Here is a 20635-nt window from a genome sequence, read left to right on the forward strand (position 1 = left end):
ATATGGATTTGTTGATAAGGATTCGTCGGATAATTCGGTTATTCTGAGTTTTACGCAGCTGCTAGTGTGATGAGCATGACAGCATAGTGCAAAGAAACTAACTTTACTTAAAAGTCACACGTCTGCAATTATGTTACTCCTTCTCCTAATGCACAAATTGTATTTCTCAGATGTACGTCGCTTTGGGAAAAGCCTCTGCTAAATGAATAAATGTAAATGTAAATAAGCGATGATTTTTTTTTTTTTTCCCCAAATAGTAAGGCTCTGCAAAACTAACTAAGTGAAGGAATGTTAGTCAGTAAACATGATAGCCATATTTTAAAAATAATTTTTGGGGGTGATGGTGAGGACCCCCAATGTCCAATCAAGTCTAATGCTGCTTCAGTTGAAAGCTGCTGATAGCAATACTTTGAGCTCTTGCCTTTGGATCTAAAAGGTTGCAAGTTTGAATCTCACCTCTACTGCTGTTGTACCTTTGAAAGTTGCCAAGCTGAAAAGTTAAATAATTGTAGGTCTCTTAACACTGTAAGTTGCTTTGGTGTAAACTATCAGCTAAATGGGATTGTCTTGGGTATCTATCACTTTATAGGGCAGCTGGTAACATAATGGTCGGTACTGCTGCTTGTTGTTGAAGATATTAAAAAAAAAAAAAAAAAAAAGACTATAAACTTCAAATATGGAAGAAAATTTTAATGCAGTTCAAGAGTAAGGAAAAAAGAAACATTATATTTGATATAAAAAAATTAAGATACATTTTACCTTTTGTGACCAGTATACAGAAAAGTATTTTTCATTTTATTTTATCATCCTCCATCCTGCCTCACAAATAGAACAGTTAAACCAAGATAAAAGTGATATGAAGCAATTCGGTATTCCAAACATCAGAACATGTAGTACTTAAAACATGAACAAAGTATATGTCTTTCTCAAAAATGCTAAATATTTCCTTTTCAAACCTGAAACTCTTATTTCCACAAGGTATCTCCCACTGACAATTCAAGTTTGACAATTTCTTTAATATCCTCATGAACAAACTAGAAGTGATGTTATTTGTATTAATGCGCTGTCATATAATGGATACGCTATATAGTATTAAGAGAGAGCGCTGGAGCTAAAGGATGTGAAGCTGTAACTGAACTTGGAGGTGAGGTCTACACTGCCTCTACGAGACCCAGACCGGGACCCAGACCGGGAGCCGCCCTGGGACCCAGGGGCTGAAGACACATTGTAAGGGCTGCTTATCCCCTTGGAGGAAATGGAGGAAGCCTGGAGCATCATCAGCCCACTTCTTTCCTCCACCATGCAGTTGTCCATAGCCTCCTTGTATGAGATCTTCAACTTGGTCTTTGGGCAGGTCAGGTTCTTGGGATGATTGAAGGTGTCTCGAAGCTTTTGTGCTGTCCTTTCATCCAGCCATCCTTTCCGGACAACATCTTCAAGACGACTTCTCTGCCCAAACTCAGGGTCAACCAGGCCACCCGTGAGATATTGAAACTCAAGGAACCTCTGTCCAGCTTCATATGGGAGCCACTTCTCCTTCATTGCCTCCGCAGCTGACATCTTCCTCTTGGTCTTCACATCCTCAAAACCAAGGTATGCCTTTTGAGCTGGCTTCAACCTAGTAGCCATGTCATCATCAATAATGCCTTGGCGTGCAGCATCTTGCAGTGACAGCTTTTTATTTGTGGCTGGGTTGATGATGCCCCCAGTGCATGCCTGAGCTTCTAACAGACGCTGGGCAGTGATGGAGTCCACTATTCCACGTCTCAGTGCTTCAGTGATGGTTATCTTCTCAAGCGTTTCTGTATCAAATATGGCTCCTATAGGACCTTGCTCATTTAGCTTTTCAGATGATTTAGAGACCATTATAGAGACACTAGCAATATGCTTAGATGATGCTGTTGAGTCGGTTGTTTGTTGTGGTGGACTACTGTATGCAGCCACACTTTGGACAGTACTGGGACTTACACACTGACTAGAACTTGTCTTTCTGGTGATGGTGTCTGCAAATTGCGTGAGAGTGAGGGATCCTGAACGATACTTATCAAATGTGGCTTGGTCAATGATTCCCCTATTAAGGGAATCTTGGATGTCATGCTGTATTCCTGTTTTTCTGTCAATGATCACAAATCGGGTAGAGCCATCAGACCCTGTAATTGTGATTTCCTCCCACTCAGACTCTTGCCCTGAGAGCTCCACATAGGTTTCATAGTCGATGAGTTGTTTTTCATATGCTTCCTGTACCGTCATTTCTTTCTTAGTGTCAGGGTCTACAATCACCACCCGACGCTTGCGAAGGGTTTTCTTCTGAGTCGTCTTATACTGCTTTGTCTTATCCCGCAGTGGGAGCAGGACAAGGCCAGTGCTCTCATCAGTGATACACCTCTTTTTAAGCTGCAGATAGGTCAAATTTTCTTCAGTGTTTGGATCAAAGAAGCCCTTAGTGTCGTCACCTTCATACGACAGGATGTCATTCATCTCTTTGTCAAAATACTTTCTCTTGTATGCAACATCTACATCAATGCGATGGCTGTGTTTGGGATCTATTATTCCACCACTTGCGATTTGAGCTTCCAGCAGTCTGATGCCATGACCCTTCTCTATCAAGCCCTTTTCCATAGCCTGGAACAAGGAGATGATTGTTCCAGTGAGGGGATCTTTGTATCCAGTGACTGCTCTCTCAGCTGACAGAAGTTTGTCCTTGAATTCTCTGCCCACAAGATCTTTCTGTGTTGCTTCCTCCACTGTCAAATACTGATTATTGACAGGATCAATTATGAACCCAGAGGCAGCCTGGGCTTCCAGGAGCTCCAGTGTTGTGCCAGGTCTAAGGAGGCCTTCCTTCATGGCCTTGTAGAAGGATACTGTTCTGTTTTTAGCTTCATCATAAATCCCTGCAATGCAGGTAGAGCCTCGTAAATATGACCTGAGTCTGTTTTCAATGTCTGTGCTGGTTATTCTGCCTTCTCTCAAGCCATCTACATCAACACTCCCCAGAAGGTTGGCATCAACAAGCTCTGAGATAGAGACCTCTCCCCTGAGACCCTGTACTGTTAAGGGTTTTTCTAAAGCAGGAAAGAGGAGCAAGCCAGTACTGGGATCAGGTCTGGATTTCAATTTCAGGTCAATATAAGTTTGTTTCTCTTGCGTAACTGGATCAATATAGCATGTTGGTTTCTTGTTCAAGGCCCTATAGAGATCTTCATCAATTAAACTGCGGTCAAGAGCAACATCTTTAGGTAAAAACACACTTAGAACTGGGTCAACTATGCCTCCAGCAGCTTCTTGTGCTTGTAATAGACGGAGTGCAGTCTCCTTGTTGATTTGCCCCTTTTTCATTGCTTGTCCGACAGACAGCAGCTTGCCAGTGTGAGGGTCAATAAAACCAGTGCTTGCACATTCTGCTCTAATAAGGGTATCTCTGTCTTCAGCATCTACAAGTCCCTTGGAATAGGCTACATCAACAGCCATCTTTTCATTTACTCTGGGATCGATAATGTGGCCTGTTGCAGCTTGAGCTTCAAGGAGCATGGTGGCACCTTCTGGTGTGATCACATTTTTCTTCTTGGCCTCTGTGATTGGCATTTTTTCCTGTGGCCTTCCAGTAATGCCTGCAATGACACTAGTGCCTTTCAGATTGAGCTGGATGTCAACAGCCACATCTTGTACAGTCTTCTGTCCTTTGAGAAGTTGATTAAGTGTGCTTTTGTCAATGACTCCACAGTCAAACAACTGATTGGCTGAGACTTTTTTGCGAATGCCGTCAAAGAGTAGCTTCGAGGAGTCCACCATAATCTCATTATCACTAGTTTGTGTTTGCTTACTGGAGACATCTGGATGCTGGTTTAGCTTCCTTAGCTCTCTCTCCAAACTGTCTTTAGTTAATTTTAGGTCTGCTATTTCCTTCTCTGTGGAATTCAGTCTAAGTTTATATCTATCATCCACCATCCTTAGCTCAGACATAAGCCGTGCAATCTCATTTTTCAAGGAGTTCCTCTCTCTCTCAGTTGCATCTTTATCGGAGGTACACTTTCTCACTTGCTCCTCCTTCAGTTCATACTGACTTTTCCAATAACTGAAATCTCTGCTAATTTGCATATTCTCATCTTGAAGACGTTGCTTTTGCCGTTGTTCAGACTCTAGCGTGACTTTGATACGATTCAGTTCATCTTCATATCGCTGCAGTTTGCTCTTATCCTGTTCCAACATCTTTATTTTCAGCAGCAGACCTTCTTTCTCTTGCAACAACTCATTATAATGAGTTTGAGAATTATGGATCATGTTGGAAGTCTGAAAAAAAAAAAATCGGAAATTATTGTGAGTGCGAGATACATTCTTAACTAAGCATTCTACCAAGATTCCAGGAATTGCTACAAAAAATTCAAAGATCATCTACTTAACACATTAGTGGAATATGAACTCCTATGAATACAGGTGGTCCCCAATTTACAATGGTTCGACTTACAATTTTTTTCGACTTTACCATGGTGAGCTGGCAATAGACATTCAGTAGAAACCGTACTTCGAATTTTGAATTTTGATTTTTCCCAGGCAAGTGATATGCGGTGCGATACTCTGTCGCAATGCTGGGCAGTGGCAGCGATCCACAGCTCCCAGTCTGTTGTGCAGAGCTGTGTATTAGCTGTATTAAATGCATTCTCGACTTTCAGTATTTTCAACTTCTGATGGGTTTCGCGGAACGTAACCCATCATAAACCAGGGACCACCTGTATGTCGTAATTCTCTATTATTATGTAATATTCACAAAGAAAAAATCCACAACATATATCACTGAAACATGGCAAACAGACTTAAGAATTTAAGTAGTGTAGATGTCAGCCCTCATAATAAGCTAAAAACTGAGAATTTTTTGGATTTGCTAGTGAGATGTTGATTTGAAATGACAAAAAATCTAATTTGAAGTTATCCAAAGACTTGGCAAGGGATGAAGTACCTCAATGGCTTGCCTTTGGATTGTTTCCATTTCCATTTTCAACTTTGCCTTCTCTTTAGTTAACTCATCAATAAGTCTCTGAAGCTCCAAGGTGTTTTTGCTGCTGGTTTGGAGCTGCAGGTGGAGGGAAGAAATCTGAGTTGTGGTCTCACTGTTGCTGCTATCCTTTTCTTTCTGCAGCTCATCCCTCTCAAGTTTCAGAGCTCTGAGCTCTTCTTCCAACTTCAGATGCTCTTTTGTCAGATTCTGAATCATACTCTGCAGTTTATTAATTTCGGTGGTATTATCATTCAGCACCCGACTCTTCTCCTCAATGGTCTTGTACAATGTCTCATTTCTGAGATTTGCTTCTTTGACTCTTGCCTGTTCTTGCTGGAGTTGTTGCTGGAGAGCCTTCAGCTCAGCAGTGAGCTGGTCAAGCTTCTCTGTGGTAGCTTTGTGGTCCCTCAGGCTCTTGTCTAGAGCATCCTGGAGCCTTCGTAGTTCTTGCTCATTTCTTCTGTCTGTAATAGACACTTCCTCCTGCTGCCTCTTCATAACATTAATGGTGTTGGTGTACTCTCTACATGACTGAGTCATTCTGTCTAACTCTGCCTCCAGCCTCTTCTTCCTAGTGGTTTCATCCTGTACTTCCTTCTTATGCTTCTCAACATCAGCCTCCAGGTCCTCTACCATCTGCTGAAGGTCTTTAATTCTGCTCTGAAGTCGGACTACATGTTGCTCTGATTTGGTCTTCTCACTGGTCAGCTTTTCAAGTTCAGTTTTAATTTGATTTTTCTCCTGCTCTGACACTTTCAGCGTGTTGATGGCTTCAAGAGAAGAGGCATGTTTTGCCTTAAGATCAGTTTGGGTTTGTTTCAAACTGAAATTTTCAATTTCAAGTGCCTTCCTCTTTCTTGATTCCTCTTCGAGGTTCTGTGTTAACAAAGTTATCTGCCTGTTCTTCTCCTGTATTGCTTTAGTTGCATCTGCCAGAGATTCTTTGTACCTCAAATCATTCTCATTTATTTGTTCCGTCATGGTCTGAACCTGGATCTCTAGCTCCAATCTTCTTCTGGACTCCTCTGTTCCAGTAGACTTCAGCTGAAAGACGTCATGCTCTGCCCTCTTTCTTAACTCTTCAGCCTGGCTCATTGATAGTCTTAGCCTCCTAAGCTCTTCCTCTAGGCTATTTTTCTCACTTTCTAATCTGTCACACTGGTACTTTAGACCTGATGAATCTTCTTCCTTTTGTTTTGCAAGCTTTTGGACGTTAATTTTAGTGACATGAATTTCGGACTCATATGTTGTCTTTAAGTTATTTATTTCTTGTTTATGCTGAGTTCTTACCTTTGACAGCTCAGACTCAATCTCGCGCTGCCTGGCCATCTCATCCTCCAGCTGTCTTCTCAGTCTCTCAATTTCCCGTTCTTTGTCTTTGATGGTCTTCTCAATGTCAATCTTTGCCCAGTTTATTTCCTCAAGTTCCTTCTGCCTCTTGCGGATAACAAGCTCATACTCTGCTTGCTGATTGGTGTACCGCTCCTCTGCTAGCCTTCTCATTCGCTTCTCCTCATCAATCTGGTAGGTGAGTCGGGCAACCTGTTCATTCAGATCTTTCACCTGGTTGAAAGTGCTGTTGAGGTCCTCCTTTGTGGCATTACACTGCATAGCCTGGGTTCTTTTCACCTCTTCCATGGTCAGCAGCTGATCCTTGGACTGGGAGAGCTCCAACTGGTATCTACCAATAGCATCTTCAAGAGACTTGTTCTTCACACTTCTGTCCTGGATTTCCCCTCTAAGGATTCTCAACTCTTCTTCCAAAAGGTCAATTCTGGTGTTTCTCATCTGTTTTTAAGAAAAAAAAAAACACTTTCTGTAAGATATGTTTCCATAAGTTAGCCTTGAAACAATTAGTTGAGTAAAACATTAGCAACAGTGTAGTATAAGTCTGCAATATATAAATTAGTGTTATCATACATTAAAAACATTGTATTGTTTGTTGAAAAAGTGTTACAACAGGTGTTAGGTAATCTCAGAATGAGTATAATAAAATAGATGTTGGACAGAACCCAGAATCAGTTTTTTTTTACTGCAGTATGAGAATTTTACAGGAACTGTTCAGCCTTCTTCAGCATGTCAGTGCGTTGGACTTTTAAAATTTCATACTACAATTAAGCAAAAAAGGATGTACAACTGAGACTACTGCCCAACTTTTACATTAATTGTTAAATAGTTCATTCCAAACACAACAATTCTGCTAGAAGGTCCTGAACTGAGATGAGCAATTTTTTTTTTCCCCACACTTACCTTTAATTCTTCCGAGTTCTTCAGCATCTCCCCCAGGAACTTGTGGTAATCTCCAGATCGAGTGAGTAGTTCAATATAGCGGGTTTGGAGGTTAGCAGCCTGGGGGAAATGGAGCAAATTTCCGATCTTAATAAAAGGAGTAGGTGTGGTGTTGAGTTTCAAAGTGTTGAGCATTTAGCACTCTACCTCTTGAGAAACAATTGTTGAGGGGGACTGGAGGAGAGTCTTCCGAACTGGGATGTTTAACAGAGTTTCCAGACCTGCACCATAGGAGGCCAGCTGCAGCTCATAATCCTTCAAAAAAAATCCAACCACTTCAGTTAGCTGTTAAATTAACTCTACTGAAATAGTCTTTCAAATCATCTTCAAGTAAAATATAAGGGTCAAACCAAAATGACTGAGCTGTTGCTGTTGAAAACTTAGGAGATGTTTAATGTGACTAAAATAAACAACGTCTTCCAATAATGGGGATGCTACCTTGATGGAGCCTGCGCAAGTATCAGCATCTCTCTGAACATCTTCAACATCTTCTCTCTTCGCTTTTATTTCTGAGTTCAGCATCTGTAAACACCCGCACATAAAGACAGGTTAACAATAGTGTCCCTTAATTTTATTACAATCTCTTGTTGAACAGGATTCTGCAGATTTGACATGTTCATCTGATTTGACTAAGGTACACAGGTACCTTCTGCTGATTCAGCTGCTCCATTACGATCTTGACATCATCGAATTTTGCCACCTGCAGATTGTCCTGACGTTGACGTGTGTCATCGATCCACGTACTCAGGGTAGAGCTGGTCTGCAGATAGCGCCGGAGTATTGGTAGGTACTTCTCCATGTCCTGGGTCCTGAAGAAGCCAGTAGCACAGCTCAGTTACAGGGGAGGTCATTGCTCACCTGGTGAAATGCCTGTCAGTGTAACTTGCGCATGATCTGAATTACCAGCTATTAAGTTCCCATCTACAATATCTTATAAAAGCTTATGCAAACAGCATATTTCAGTTTTTTATTTTTAAGAAATTTTCAAACATAAAACAATTTTTAGTTGTAATGTTTTGAAATAAAATCACGGAAAACAAAATTTCAATGTACCATCTGTGATGTAGTAATATTAAAGAATTAGTCAAGGATCTTGCAAAGGTACCATATGTATTTAGTCAGGAAGATTTTGAAATGGACAAAAATTCCTGGGACATGCCAATCACTGTCATACAACTTTGCTTTCCATAAATCTACATATATTTGCTGCCAAACACATGATGTTGACTGAATGTGACATATTTGATAGAGAAAAAGGGGTGCAACTTGCCTGGTGTTGATCTGGGCCAGGATTCGATGCCAGCGGTCTGACATCTGGCCAACCAGCTCAGAGTATTTGGACAGGTCCACATCACACTTGTGGAATGACTGACTGATTTGCTCATTCCAGTGCACTGTATTGCTCAGTTGCGACTCCATCGCATTGAAAAGGTCCCTCTTTTGTTCAAGGTCTGCTTTCATTTGCTGCAAGAGATGCAACACCATAGCATCACTAAAATTACACATATATTACAGCTTTACAACACATTACATTGTGCACTGACCAACCAGGATACCTTGGCTGATTAGATCTGTTCAATGGCAGTACAATGCAAGCTTATTTAATTGTTGTCTAACTTTTGGTCCCAGTTAGTGGATCACACAGAATCAAATTATGACCTAAAACGCATGATTAGGCTTGCACTCTTGTTAAGACACGAAATTGTGAAATGTATGTCAAATCTCCTGCAAGACAGGGTGCATCCAGGTAGTTGTGAGTTTACATAGAATTCATGTAAGCCTTCAACAGGACTCTAAAGGGAAATTTTTTCATACCTTGAGGGTAGCCTTGTACTCCTCCACTTGGTTGGGATCCAGGGAGGTAGTTTCCTTCTCAGTCAGCCGGGCTTCATGTACCTTTATGGTATCCTCTGCCTGTATCATGCACTGGAACAGAGCTCGGAGTGCCTTGAGTCTAGGGTTCAACAAGAGCAAGAAACATGTAGGTCACAAAGGGTAAGTGTAAGCAATGTCAGATGCAGTTACAAGCCTGACGAGTGGAAGCTGAAGCCATAAATTTGTTCTCTCAGTATAATATCTACTTGGGGAGATTTAGGGATAGCCCTAACCTTAAACTCCTAAGCTCCTGTTTCCTCAAGGTTACAGGTAAGACTCTGCAATTATGCCCAGGAAACAGTTGCTTTTGATAAAATCACTTGCAGCATAACTCTAAACGGATTAATTTTTAAAAATCTTGTCTTGCCTTTCTAAATAAGATGAGGAGAAGCCTTCCAGGGTCCTTAATTTCTGGTTGATGAAGTCCAGTTCTGCCTGAAGGAACTTGGCCTTGTCCGCATCTGTCATATTTTGAAGCTGACTCTGGATCTTTGCCTTCAACTTGATGTAAGCATCTCCGATTCCACTGATATCACGGTGTACAATCTGGAATATCCGAGCACACCAAGGTTACTTTCAGAGATACGGTTCTCATCTCAATTAGGAATGGTCTCCTATGGTCAGACAATTCTGACAAAATCAGTGGTTTATTTTTTTTTTTTTTTTACATGTAGAGTGAACTAGAAGAATTACAGCTAGTCCTTGAGTTATGACATGTGCAAGTCACATCTATCTTGACCTACAGCCAACCTGTTAGTCTTATACTATTTCCAATTTCAGGCATTTGTTTGCGATGTCTTACAATGACCTAGGCATCTGCCATACAATAAAAATCAGTTGTTATCATCATATAATAGCTAACTTCATATTTGTTACTGTTTTTGCCTCAGTGTTTGTGTGCCTAGCAGTGATTGCATTTTGTTACAAAACGTTTTGTTTGAGATTCCCTTCAAGTTCATTTTTATTTAAAATGGCTAGCAAGCAAAAAAGTGAGTGTTCTTGTAGCCCAGAAAAGAAAACGCAAAGGACAAATATTTACAAATGAAAGTGAAAATAATAGTTCAACATGAAAATATAATTATAACACTGTAGTGTATTTATATTATTATTCTTATAAATATTATTTTAACATGAATAGTGTCTGAAAATAATGAAACAATATAAACATACACCAACTTAAAACAAAGTCGACTAACAACAGGGAACAGAATCCTGTTCTAAACCAAGGACCACCTATATAGGAAAATAATTTGCCTGGACCAAATTTCCTGCTACCTACCTCCAGCTGGCTGATACGCTGGGAGCACTCTTGCAGGCTGTCATCATGCAGGGGCAGGTGGAGGTGTTGAGTGAGGCCTAACTCGGCTGTCTCCAGCCTACGCCTCAAGCTTTGCAGGTCTGTCAGTACCATCTGGCTTTGTACATCAACAGGCCCCTTCGAGGTTTGAGCCGGCTCTACCTTGAGTTGGTTTTCTTTACTTGCCACGATCACTTTGGGAGGTTCCTGGTCGACTGAGACATTTGTGAAAGGTTGAAGGATATTTCACTTGGTTGGTGGTATTCTGTTGTTCATTTATTCCCAACCAGTAAAACCTGGTGTCCTAAAAAAATCTTAAACACTTATGAATGCTCTCATTATGTCCTGCAAAACAAATACATCTATTTGACGCTTTTCTCCAAAGTAAGTTACAACATTAAGCTACCTATAATTATTTACCCATTTATACAGTGGGGTAATTACCTTGCTCAAGGGTACTACAGCTGGTGATGGGATTCAAATATGCCACCTTTGGATCAAAAGGCAACATCTCTAACCACTACACTGCCAGCTGTCCCTACCCAGTTCACAGTGTATTTATAGAAAGCCTGACTTTTCATAGACCATTCTGCATGGATTTGCCATGAAATATAATAAAGATTCCAGATTTACTACAATTTAAAGTCAGTGAAGTGTTTAATAATGGAACCCAGAGAGAATAATAGAAACAAGTAGACAGATACTCACTGTATGCAGGCAGCTGAATAACCAGTTTGTCGTAATGGGCTTGAGCACTAGTGTACCCTGTCTCAATGTTCTTCTTATCCTCATCACCGAACATCTCTGAGCCAAGGCAGTTGCGCTGGAATTCCTGGTAGTGAGTCTCCAGGCTTCTGATGATGTTCCGATATTCCTCTGGACGCATTTTAGCAAGCTGCATGGGTTACAGAACAAAACACCATTAGTGGTCAAAAAATAAAACTTGGTCTGCACAAATGTATACCTACAATATCAGTGTAATGCTCTGTAATTGTTTGCTCAAAGTGTCTAAAAAAGAGGCTCGTGTACAACTTCTGCTTCCTCAGAAAGGAATATATTAGCAGGAAAAACCACCTTCCACAGGTGAGTCCCAACTTCCTCATGAGTGTATCAAGGAACACCTACCATGGAGATGGTCAGGGAGTTGATGCGGGTGATGTCTCTCACACAGTACTGCCAAGAGATCAAGCTCTTGATGTTGATGAACAGCTGGTTCCAAATTCCAAGGATTGCCTCATAGTACTGCTCATTCCTAAAATGGCATAAAACGACTTTGACTCCATTTTATTAAGAATAAATTACATGTGTGATGAGCAGAATAACTTTGGGGAAGAACTGAGCTGAAGATCTTACTTGTTAGCCAGGGTGATGCTGAGCGGATTGGGAGGGGGAACAAGGAGGCACACAGAGGGGATGAGCATATCCAGGCCACCTGGTCCCGTCACAAGCCACTTGCTGCGCTGTGAATTGTCCTTCAGAATGCCCTCATTGCCCTTAAGGATTACTTTCTGTGTAGGAGATACAGGAAAAATCCGCTAAGTGACTGAAATGAGGTATTTAGTGTCCATTTGTGTCTGTGTGTATTTGTACGTGTGTGTTTCTCTGACCTGATCCTGTTTGAAGTCACACAAAGCCTGCACCATCACTTGGCTGCTGCTTTTGTCTTCTGGATTGCGTGGTTTCAGCCTCACAATACTCTTGGACTTGTTCACCAGAAGCTGGACCTGCCTTTTGTTCTCCATGATCCTCTCCTTTTCCCTCTAAGGACATAAGAGCTCAGTATCACCAACAAGACCAGATACAAGCTCCTCAAATTCACTTACTATGCCTTACATGTTTTTAGTTTTCATCCTGAGTCTTAAGCAAAAGAAAATTCTCATCATACAGAGACTTGTTTCTGTCTGAAAAGGGGAACAGTGCTATACCTCCAGATTCTTAAGCATTTCCAGAAGATTGTCCAAAGGTGTGCTCCTGTCACAGCTGAACTTCTGGCGAATGGCCTCATGCTGCTTTTGCAATTTGAGGTTGGTCTCATTGGCCTCCTTGAAGAACTTTTAGAGATACAAAATATATAATTCTAGTACACCGTAGGGTTTATTTCTTTGAATGTCAGTTGAAAACACTCTAAAGAGCATTTACCTGGCTATAGGCAGCATTCTCTTTAAGATGTACATCAATGCACTTGGTGATCTGAAGAAGCCAGCTCCACTGAGTCTGCAGTGTGTCCATGTAAGCCTAAGAGAAAAAAACAACATTGGTCTCCAATGTATTCAGAACATTTGTTTGTTAATCAAAGCACATTAGTCACCACTATAAACCATGTATCTCAGGGAAACTAAATGCACCTGAAGAATGGATTGGGGAAAACTTTCACACTGACCTCAATCTTGTCAGATGCAGGATGGTTACTTTTCAGAAGACCTTCAGCCTTCAGCTTCACTTTGTTCAGTTCCTTCTCCTTTTCCTCCAGGTCACGCATAAGTTTCTGGAGGAAAGAACAGAAGCTACCATTATACCTCAAACTGCGATTTTATAGTTAGCCAAAGTATGCTTTATCGAAACAAGCAATACTTTATTTAAAATCTTTGAAATTTTAAGAATTTGATTTTCAAATGCTAATGTGAGGAGACAGTTTAAATTATCCTTTACTTGAAAACTTTTCAGAGGAGTTACATCAATTATAATCCAGCCAGAGGCAGCTGGGAGCATAGTGGATAAAGCTACTGCTGCCTCTGGGCCCAAGGATTTGCAGGTTTGATTCCCACCTCTACCTGTGGTACCCTTGAGCAAGGTACTTACCCTAAAGGCTGCAGTAAAATTGGCTAGCTGTATTTAGGGTAAATAGTTGTAAGCAACTTTGGAGAAAAACATCAGACAAATATAAATAATAGTTATTTAATGTTAAAAGGTTTTTAAATGTTGATGGGCACTAAATAGTTGTACTCTATTTTCTCTAATTTTCTCGGCCCAAATACCACTGCTACGCAGATGATACCTGGCTCTTCCTTTCCTTTCCATCTGAAGCATCAGACATTTCCACGCACATTACTGCCTACTTGTCTGACATCTCTGCATGGATGTCTGATCACCACCTCCAACTCAACTTCTCCAAAACAGAGATCCTACACCTCCCAGCTGGCCAGTCTTCCTGTCACGATCTCTCGATCAAACTGGGCAACTCACTCATTTTGCCTACCTCCTCGTCTTAGAGTCTGGGAGTGATGACTAACTCAAGTCTATATCTTTCTCAGCACATTGAAGCCATAACCCAGACCTGAAGATTCATCCTGCATGACATCCGCAGGATCCGTCCTTACCTCACTACTGACTCTGCCGAACTACTTGTCCTGGCCATGCTGACATCCTGTCTGGACTACTGCAACTCTCTCCTGCATGGCCTTCCCGCTATTGCCATCAAACCTCTACAGCTGATAAAGAACGCTGCTGCCCGAGTTGTGTTTGTCTTGCTAAAGCGTTCCCATGTATCTCCTCTACTCATTTTTCTCCACTGGCTTCCTGTAGCTGCCCGGACCAAATTTAAGACCCTGGTTATAGCCTACAAATGCATCAGTATAGCTGTTCCCAGCTATTTACAAAACTTGATCATTCACTACACTCCAACCAGACTGTTATCCACATCTGCCTGCTTGGTGGTCCCACGCACGAAAGGTAAAGCACGGAAATTCTCAGTTCTGGCTCCGTTGTGGTGGAACGATCTCCCTCTCTCACTCAGAACTGCTGAATCTCTGTCCACATTTAAAAACAGTCTTAAAACACATCTCTTCCAGACTCAGTTCGCCCATGATCTATTAAGTTCATGTAACGTATAAATGTTCATGCCCGTAAGGTATAAATGTGATCATGCTCGGATCAATCCTTTACACAGCCACTCCTGCAATGTATCGGAAATGTTTATCAAATGTTTATATGTATCTCAAAAAAAAAAAAAAAAAAAAACTACTAGAAAGGTAATTAGGAATCGTTGATATTCTAGTAAAGTTGTATGCAGATACTTGTGTGATGAACATCAGTGCATATGGTGAAGGAAACAAACTAACTGTACTTAATCACACATTTACAGCCATGTCTCTTTCTCCTAAGGTAATGCACAAACTATATTATCTATGAGATGTACATCATTTTTGAAGAAAAGTATCTGTTAAATGAATAAAGGTAAATGTAATTTTCAGAAATTATTCAGGTGATTATACTTTATCACAGAGCTTTTTATTTTTGATGCTGGAGACCAGTAGTATAAAAGGTCTTCAAGCTTTCATTGCATCGTTAGTTGGATAGGTTAAGTCAGTTTTGGTCAACTGGCCCATTCACAGACTCAGAATAACAAAGCCCTGCTGGACTGTGAAATTATAGCATTGTAATCTGATATATTTACTCTGCGCCCAGTATATTGAAAGAAAAAAGAACTTTTTCATTGAACAACAAAAGGACTCCTTCAGTGAAGGGAGTGTCTCTCAAATTGCTACCAAAGTCCAGAAGAGATGCATTCATTGAAACTGGCCTGCCAGAGATTAGTCAGTCACAGTCTTTCCTCCTAACCCCCACACCCAAATCCTTACAGAGTAGCTCTCCTGTTTCTTGGGGATGTAGGCATCAATGTTCTTGTCACCCCAGTCAAACACCAGCTCCTCTTCTTCACGCTCGTTCACCCACATGATCTCCCGAGAGATCTCCTCGATGATCCTCTGCAGGTCTTGAAGCTGCTTCGTGCGAGTGATGGACATCCTCTGAAATAGGATGGTGTGTGTGACAGAAAGGCCAGTTACACAAACAGGTGTGTCATTTATTACCAGCAAGCTGCTGGTACCAGTCTTCCTGTTTTTGATCTGTGCTTCCATGGAATGTACCTGCAAGTTCTCCCATTCTTGTTCCAGCATGTGCAGGCTGACTTTGTCCCCTTTCTGTTGCTGAAATGAATGAGATGTTTTGGTTCTTCTTCATGATGAATAAGTATATGTAGTATAATTTTAACTAAACTTTTCTCCTTAGTCAACCAAAAGGCTATGAAATTTTAAACTAAGCTCTAAAACGAAGTGTTCCGTGTAATTACATCTACAAGAACCATTTATAAGTGGGATTTAGTGACACTTAGAAAGTTCTGAGCAGTTAAAGACACTTATGGCAAACAAGTGTCAGTCATGGTGTCTACCAGTTCATCTCTGGCACGTTCTACTTCAGTGCTCCTCTGGATGGAGCTGTGGAACTTGTTCTGGTTGAAGATTTGCTGCTCAATGGCTGCAGAGTCATCCCCCCAGGGCGAGGTCTCTATCAAGCGCTGTGGGAGTAGAGCATTGGGGGAGGGGTTATTCTAAGACCGAGGAATACAACTTCTCTCTACATCTCATGTAATGGACTTAATGCCACTAATTTTTTTTAATGACAGATGACCATAAATGTTATGTTTTGTGTGTATTTATAATAGTGGGAGCAAGAAAAACTTGGAGACAGTCCTCCAAAAGATAATACAGCTTAATGCATATTTCACTCCACTTACACTAGGTACTAGGCAAATCTGCATGAACTTGGGAAATATGAATTTAGTTAGGTCATTATCTCAGATGATATATCAAAAACACAACTGACTTCATAAACCCTGTAAACAGCTCAGCTTCTCAGACAAGGCCTTTGGACTGCACATACTATTATTATCCATGGTGACCTTGACAGCTCACGCGTCAACCTCATTCTGGCACTGTCCTCCAGAGAGCGCCAGAACTACAGAAATTCACTCAAGGACATAGAGAGCCTTATCAGCAGCAAACTATGCCAGGAATCTAAAGAACAACTTTCAGAGGCTCTCAGATAAGCATTCAGTCTTTTCCCTTTCACCTCTGCCCAGCAGTTCACTTTACTCTTTTGCCTAAGCAACTTACACATTTGTACAACTGAGTCATATTTACTGCAACAAATTAAGGCAAGTACGTTCCTCAAAGGTACTTTAGTAGTACTTGGGATTCCGATCCAAGAGTTTTGAGGTTGCTCTAACCACTAAGTTACACACAGCCCCAGTTAAATAGCTTGTAGGATCACTCTTGTAATAACACTGACAGCAGATTTCTTGAAATGTGGCATCACCCCAACATATACTATACAAACTGCATTTCTCTGAGTTTTACTTTTCCTTCCAGTCCATGACGTTATGAATCACACCGAGGAGAGACCTGGGGAGGCTCAGTGTCGCATGAATAAAGTATTTAAGTTCCACACCCTTTGCTTCTCTGAAAACCATAAGTGTTCCCATTGCAAAACACGTTTCTCCAGTTGGAAAATGAGCTGTTTAGAGGGGTCAAGCAGCTGCAACCACTAGTTAATATGGGAGTGGAACAACTAGTGGGTTCTGGAGAAGCACAGATTTCAACAAGGAGCATTTAAATCATTGTGACAAGGAACATAAAGATGACTCCTTGAGTTTGGGGTCACTGTCTCCAGCAGCTTATCTGTACCCTTGTAAGACATGCATTCCAAAATAATAACTGGATTTTTTGTACCTGATTAAACCTGCGTACAATTGCTGAAGCAGATTTTTAAAGCATCCTTGCCAAATTTTGAATGGATTTTTAATATATGTGCTATGTTTACTGATGTAGGGGGCAACATGTAGAAGGTTGAGCAATCATCTTACTAAGGGCCTGAGCTCAAATTTATGCTGCTGCTGAGTACCCTGGAGCATTACTCTGTGTTGTTCCACTAAAATTACTCAGTTGTACAAATGGGTAAATCAGTAAAAGCAACTTGGTGTACAAATCGGACATTTTAAGTCAATTTGCAGAAACACGTCAGTTAAATATGCAAATAATAATAAATACAGGAGCTTGTGCCTATTCATGTGTATATACACAAACACATAAAATATCAATAAATAATTTATATTACAGATTGCGGCATTACTTTTTGGAGTATTTTTTTAAACAAAGGACAGTTTGCTGGCACCTTTTGCTGACCCATCCAAGCCATTGCCTCCTGGAAGTTTCGTCCAGGGTCATCATAGACCACAATGCTCTTTTTACGCTGAACTGTTCCTCCCATGGCAAAATTAAGCACCTGCAATTGCTCCTGGCAGACATCGATGCTGGGGTGTGGAGAGCCAGAATGGAAAGTACATTAATAGGATAATGGTCACCAACCTGCTTCACGTTACTGAAATTACTATATTACTATGGCATCATTACGCAACAGCTAAGTCAACAAGACAATTCTGAGCAGAACTCTCATTTCTTGGTGAATTTGCACAGGTTCAGCTCAAGTGTGCATGAAAACATATCTTTTAATACAGGACAAATAACTGGAGCTCTTTCTTTTTGCATGACATGTATGACATGTATAAATATGATATTAAAAATGCATATTTTATATCAGCCCCCCGCTGCATAAAGATACTGGCCAGAGCAAGAGCTTCATTCTCTCACCTTCTCAGAATGTTCTCATTAGACTGGCCTATCTGCTGCAGTTCAACAGCATATCCCTTTAGCTGGAGAATGCAATCACTGAGCATGTTCATCAAGTTCTCCGCCTCCCTCTTGTTTCGAGATGTGATGCCAGTCTACAGGAATGTGCAGCGCACATGCGGGAAGGGCAGGGGTTTAACACAGAAGCAGACAGATCTAACACACTTTGTAGCCCAACAATGAGTTATGAGGTCCTCCCATAATCTATAATGTGTGTTTAATTGGAGAAAAACGTCTGCTAAATTAATAAATGTAATCTGCAGAATTCACAAAAACTGCAATGACATTGTGGGAATATTAGCTGTTAGGGAGAGGTCAAAATTTGTAATGAAATACTCAAGGCATTGCACTACACAAGAGCAAGTATGATCAAGTACGACAAACACTTACATTCTGAATCATCTCAGCTTTCTGCATGCAGTCTTGGACCTGTTCTTGCAGCAATATTGCCTTCTGTTGAATAATGGCAAACTGAGGTGGGCTGTAGGTGTAAAAAGTTTAATATTCATACAAAATCCCGTTTCATTGTGCATGTGCAGAACCTGAATTTACAGTGACTTCCCATATGCTGTCTTTCAAAGCTCCATTAGTTATATTTTAAAACATATTAATGCATGCCATAATTAAATGCAGCTCTTTAAATAAAACTTCTGATTTACATGTTCTTTCAGATGATTTACCACCTGATGTTCTTGGTTATACATTTTTAAACTGACACACAAAATATTGTAAAATTTATTTGCATTTTAAATTGACATTACAAATATCATCCATCCATCCGTCCAGATGGACATTACAAATAAAATATATTTAATCCTTTATTATACTGAATCACTGAGAAACAACATTTTCTCACGTTTCTGTTATTGCTATTCATTTACACACATTATTAATTTATACACACACACACACATTTTCAGAACCGCTTGTCCCATACGGGGTCACGGGGAACCGGAGCCTACCCGGCAACACAGGGCATAAGGCCGGAGGAGGAGAGGACACACCCAGGACGGGATCCCAGTCCGCCGCAAGGCACCCCAAGAAGGATTCGAACCCCAGACCCACTGGAGAGCAGGACTGTGGTCCAACCCACTGCGCCATTCCCATTGCGCCACTGCACCCCTTTATTAATTTATAAATAGTATTTATTTTAAATAGCAGAAAAGGTGTCTAACTTACGTTGATTTTTTTTTTTATTATGAAATATTTTTAAAATTAAAAACACCACACTACACAATGAACTGATATAGGAAGAGTGTAAATATGACATCAGTGGCTGTAGAGGCGTTACTGGGGCTGACTGGACAAACTAATTTGAAACAGCTTGGTAGCATTCGTTATATATGTGTATAAAACATGTATTTTAAATCTAATATATTTGCACACAAGAAAAAAAAAAAAAAAAAAAAAAACACAGTCACGTTAACAATAAAAGCTGAAACGTGAAATTCTGTGACAAGCTGCGGAGGAATATTTATTATGCCAGAAACATGATGATTTAATAGTATCATGACTAGATACAATTTTAAATCTAGAATCTATAATGGTTAAACGTTTTCCGAAAAAAAAAAAAAAATCTGATTACACTTAAAGAATATGGTGGCTACAATAAATTAATTGCTGAGAACTTGGCGGGTAAATGAATAATGTAAATAGAATGTAAATGTAAGGAAAAGTGAAACTACAGTGGCGTTAAATTTTTGCACTGGCAATTTGTTTTGGATCCATACCATACGCGCTAGTCTTCACGGAAATATCATCGTTACATTTGTAACTGGTATCACCACAAATAAAAAATAGACTGAGTCGCGGCTTGACTCAAGGGTTCAGAAGAAGACACGATGTCGACGAATGATCTGCTTGCTGAAAGTTTACGTTTCCATGTCTACGGCGTCTGCTAAACCAGAACGTAGACGAAAGTACACAGTCGGTAAAACGAAAAAGACGAACAAACGAGCGCAACCTGAGGACAACAAGCGTCCATATTCGAGGGGAGGAGACACACGCGCGCCTGGCGGGCGAGGTGCTGCTCTGCACACGACAAACGTCCACAGGTGAAACTCTTCACGGACCGCCAACACTTTTGACGCGGTTAATGTTACGTTAGAAAAAGACAAGCAGCCATAAAATAAAGGAGACTTTGTTGGAACTCAGAGCAATAATCACACGTACCCGCTTTGTACTCCTGTCACGGACATCCTGCTGTACTGCGGGTTGAAGGTGGCGAACTCGCCGGGGCCACCGGGGTATCCATTGCCGCTGTGACTGTACTCTGCCCGGCTGAACGTGTAGCTGCCCCTGTTCATTTCCCCCCGAGAGGTGGTGGTCTTCCTGCCGATGGTGTGCAGTCGGTTCTGGGAGCCGTACGAGCTCATCGAGGCAGCGGGTGTGGGGTGCGAGTGCGAGTGCGAGTCAGTGCAAGTGTTGCGAGGGCGATCGGGCGACCTGGACACCTTCTCCGTCCCCTGGCGCTCCGGGAACTGCCTCGACAGCCCGGAGGGGACGAGCCTTTTTGGAAACTCGAAACCACACCTATGGAGGCCTCGCAAACCATTAACTTGTTCGTGTTTTTTCTTTTTTTTTTCCCTCCTCACTCCACGTCCACACCTTAAACAGCCCCGGGGGGTGTGACACGGGTGGGGGGAGGGAGCCGCTCCTCAGTAGCGCGGCGACTCCTTTCTCACGGCTCGAACACACCGAGCGAAGTGGAAGCGGACA

The 20635-nt window shown here is 41.2% G+C and overlaps 1 protein-coding gene across 2 annotated transcripts; it reads right to left on the reverse strand.

The window, feature by feature from the left end:
* Positions 1-700: 700 nt before the first annotated feature.
* On the reverse strand, positions 701-20476 carry dspb (desmoplakin b). Of its 2 annotated transcripts, none has more exons than XM_018760605.1 (24): positions 20090-20476; positions 18308-18398; positions 17879-18012; positions 17403-17541; positions 15622-15747; positions 15320-15379; positions 15032-15199; positions 12835-12939; positions 12594-12689; positions 12380-12505; positions 12062-12214; positions 11808-11962; positions 11580-11706; positions 11163-11349; positions 10437-10669; positions 9525-9703; positions 9098-9236; positions 8553-8746; positions 7929-8091; positions 7721-7804; positions 7430-7537; positions 7244-7342; positions 4955-6781; positions 701-4290 (listed from the first exon to the last, which is right to left on the reverse strand). In XM_018760605.1, the coding sequence occupies exons 1-24, from the start codon at positions 20290-20292 to the stop codon at positions 1093-1095; spliced, it is 8094 nt and encodes a 2697-aa protein (XP_018616121.1). In that variant the 5' UTR covers positions 20293-20476; the 3' UTR covers positions 701-1092. The 2 variants fall into 2 exon arrangements, with proteins under 2 accessions (XP_018616121.1, XP_018616123.1); XM_018760607.1 differs by having other exon boundaries at positions 702-4290; positions 6284-6781; positions 20090-20474.
* Positions 20477-20635: the final 159 nt, after the last annotated feature.

Source organism: Scleropages formosus, chromosome 19 (assembly GCF_900964775.1).
Source record: "Scleropages formosus chromosome 19, fSclFor1.1, whole genome shotgun sequence".
NCBI classification, from domain to species: Eukaryota; Metazoa; Chordata; class Actinopteri; order Osteoglossiformes; family Osteoglossidae; genus Scleropages; species Scleropages formosus.